General features: G+C 47.1%; 1 protein-coding gene across 7 annotated transcripts in view; it reads left to right on the forward strand.

Annotated features, from left to right (window-relative positions):
- rnf220a (ring finger protein 220a) overlaps positions 1-1,919 on the forward strand; it is a 156,146-nt gene extending 154,227 nt beyond the window's left edge. For all 7 annotated transcript variants that reach the window (XM_031854739.1, XM_031854743.1, XM_031854740.1 and 4 more), the window contains one exon: positions 1,821-1,919. In XM_031854739.1, the coding sequence (XP_031710599.1) occupies positions 1,821-1,892 (72 nt within the window). In that variant the 3' untranslated portion in view covers positions 1,893-1,919. The remainder of the gene's footprint in view (positions 1-1,820) is intronic.
- The last annotated feature ends 1,658 nt before the right edge of the window (positions 1,920-3,577 follow it).

Genomic DNA, 3,577 nt, shown 5'->3' on the forward strand with positions numbered 1-3,577 from the left:
GTGTGTGTGTGTGTGTGTGTGTGTGTGTGTGTGTGTGTGTGTGTGTGGCATTAAACTCATAGCCTGGAGAAAGCTATAAAACAACAAAAACGGGAAGGCCAGGCTGATTAAAGTAAATGCCTGGGAATCTAGTTAACGTCAGCCCGGCTCCTCGCCGCTTTAATGAGCAAGGCAGCTGCAGCGCAGCGCGATGGGCACACGCCCACGCACACTTGCCCGCCCACGCTAAACCGGGAGCAAACAAAACCAGAGGGACTCGATCAGTACTAGCATTAAAAAGAAACTTTAACCCACACCCGACGCTGCCGTAGAAAACCATCCCCGACTCTTCAGCACATCCTCCATCTTTCCTCTCCTCCTCCTCCTCTTGTCTTTATTCTCTCTTGAGACATGAAGAGGCCGTATCGGGGCCACAAATCCTCTTAGCGGGAGCTCGTGAGATCCGTCGGACTCCTCGCACCACAGCGGCCCTCTCGAGTGTGTACGCGTTCGCCCTTCAGACCACCTTAGCCCGCGCACCCACTCCAAAGACTTTATTCAGCGGCTTACAGGAAAAAGAAGCCCATAACACCTTTGGGGGGGGTCACATGAACCTGCACATTATTTGTACCGACCGGCAGGGCATTGGGAGGGTTCAGGCTCTCCGGTAATGAGATCTCTGCGTTCTGTTGGACCCGTGTTAGATTCTGTTAGATGTTTCTCTGAGGGGGAAGACGTAGCTCTCACCCTGTGTATGTTTTACACGTCTTCTACACACATCACAGTGGACTGATGTAAGTCTCCACATACCAGAGAGATACTTGTGGGATATCCAAGATAGCCCACATATTCTATCATGGCCACGAGAAGTCATGACATAAAGAGAGGGGCCAGCGGAAAAGAAAAGAGCTGACTGGTAGAAAAGAGGCGGGTGGAGGACAGTGGCGGAGGGACCACCCGGTCGGAATGTGTTGCCTATTATCACCCGCTGCTTTAATGCAGATGGCACGCTATCGGAGGGGGGTAGGGAGGGGGTGGTGCTCTGCTGCTAACAAGCCAGTTTAAGATCGCAAAGAGGGAACAGGAAGTTGGGCGTGAGGGGGGAACAATTTCATATACAGCATAGTATAGAGATATTTTGCGTGGCAATATGGTATCATACACAGCCTTTTATTAAAGATATGATTAATATGATATATTAAACCTCTTGATAACAACTGCTTTTTCAGTCCACTAGATGGTGCTGTTTGTTCTCCTGGAGCTGTTATGGGTGAATTCAGCAGGATTGCACCTGACTGACTTCGGTCAGTCAGGTGCATGATGCAACATTTATGGCATTTTTTTATGATAGCATTGGCCAGTTCGTCCGTCTGACTTACTAAACTATTTTTCTGCAATAAAAAGTACTGAAGTGAGATGAAGCGAGTGAATCTTTATTTGAGGAAACAGATGTTGACAAATTGCATAATTTGCAGTTGGAAAAAAAAAAAAGTGATGTGTTGTCGTAATACACGGCATATGGCAAAATGTTTAAAATCATAATAATATCGTATTATAACTACTAGAGCTATGTCTATAGAGTGTCAAAAAGCTCATGGTAACATCTTCAGATGGCTTGTTTTGTCTGACCAACACTCGCCTTCATCAACAGCTGGAAATACAGACGGAAGATCACGTCACTCACAATGATGCCTGCGTGGCATAACTCTTGTTAATATTAAGACAGTTGCTCTATATTCCAGAGTGTATGCATTTGTTAAGTGACCTAGATATCACCTCATTCTAACAGTCACTCATTTCCTTAGCAACAATGCTAACTTTTGTCTCTCCATCCATCACAGGGGAACAAGAAGCTGTGCCCGCAGTGCAACACCATCACCTCACCCGGAGACCTGCGGCGCGTCTACTTGTAAAAGAGCACACGTACACACACACACACACACCTTCCCTCCCCCCCAGCGCCTCTTCGTCGTTCTGATCCATTCCTCCTCCCTCCCTGATTTCCTCCCCCCCCTCAACGACATCCCCCCCCCCCCCCCCCCCTCCGTTGGTTTCCCCCTCTCTCCCGTGGCCTGGGTCGCCAGCTCCAAAAAAACAAACTCCGAGAGCGAACAGAGACGAGACGGCTGTCTCTGGGACTCCATTGGCTCTTTGTTTTTTTGTCTTTTTTTCGGGAGGCTAAAAACTAGAAACTGAATGACTGAGCAGAGCTCACTGACTCTCCGGCTGGCAGCTTGGCCTCCCTCCGGAACTTAAAATAAATAAAATGGAGAAAAGGTGGGCCGCTGGCCAACGGGCTTGTTCCCGCCGCTTCACTGACGTACATGTGACACGGGGGTATGGACCACTGGAAGACTGTTAAGTCAGTGGAGACCCCCCAACACCCAGCTGGACCCCGCTGAGACTGGGGAGCTTCCTGCTGCTGGAGCTGGACCTGAAAGGAACTTCTTCATAGAATATAAAGACTTCTCCCCCGTCCTCCAGCTCTTCTTTGACATTTCGATGGTGCTGGACAACGGGCTCTACCCTGAAGACTCAACAGAAAGCTGCTTTTTTTTTTTTCTTAAGTATCCCAGAGAGACAGAACACTCTAATCTTCATGCCTCATGTTGCTTAAGAGAGTTTAAAAAAACAATGGGCCTGTCCATTAAAACTGAGCTTTCAACCAAACTGAGAATAACCTCACAACCTAGAAAAAGGAGTTTGACACTCCTCTTCCTCCTCCTCCACCACCTCTTCTTCTTCTTCTCCTCGTGAGTCCTTCCCTCCTCCTCCTCCTCCCTTTTGTGGTGTTCAAGTGAAGTAAACCAAAATTTCTCCCCCTCCAAGATGCAGTGCAAGCACATGTAATATAGTTCTATGTATGTTTACAATGTTGGGTGTAAATGACATAGAGTTCACACACACGTACACACATGCATACACACACACACACACAGAAGTATATAATATCAAGTCCTGTTGTAAGTTGGAAGGGTCTGGGAGTGATGTTTGGGGAGAAAAAAAATGGCTGGAATAAAAGAAGCCTTCTGTATTTTTAAGAAGAAAAAAAAAGATCATTTGAAGATCGGTTATTTCACTGTACAGGAATAAAAAATGTAAGTAATAATAAACTACTCGAGACTAGATGGTCAAGATTTAGGTGGTGCAATTTTTTTCTGCAGAGGGACCCTGAAAAACGGTGGTACTTTTTTCGAATGGAGAGATTCCCATTGGCCAAGATTTACTGCGAACAAGCCTCTTCTTTTCACCTCCGTCTCTGCTTCCTCAGTTGGAGTAACACCACGCTCAGATCACAGTCTAGAAACGTTTTGTTTTCACCCCCTACATGTCTCAAAAGCAAGCTTTTTCCATTATTTTTCTCATACTGCTAAAAACGCTGCGGAAAGGTCCCAAAAATGGCAACCCCTGAAGGGCAGGTTCTTTCTAGCTATAACGGATGAGGGAAGTCTCTGGAAAGGAAGGATGGGCCGAGGCTGAACTGGCAACCTCCGGACCCCCCCCCCCCCCTTCCCCTTTACGGCAGCAGCAACCAAGGTGGTGGTGTGCTTTGTGTTTGTAAAACTATGTATTCTGTGACGTCTGTATTGTTGTAAGA

Source organism: Anarrhichthys ocellatus, unplaced genomic scaffold (assembly GCF_004355925.1).
Source record: "Anarrhichthys ocellatus isolate YVR2014 unplaced genomic scaffold, GSC_Weel_1.0 scaffold15, whole genome shotgun sequence".
In the NCBI taxonomy this organism is placed as follows: domain Eukaryota; kingdom Metazoa; phylum Chordata; class Actinopteri; order Perciformes; family Anarhichadidae; genus Anarrhichthys; species Anarrhichthys ocellatus.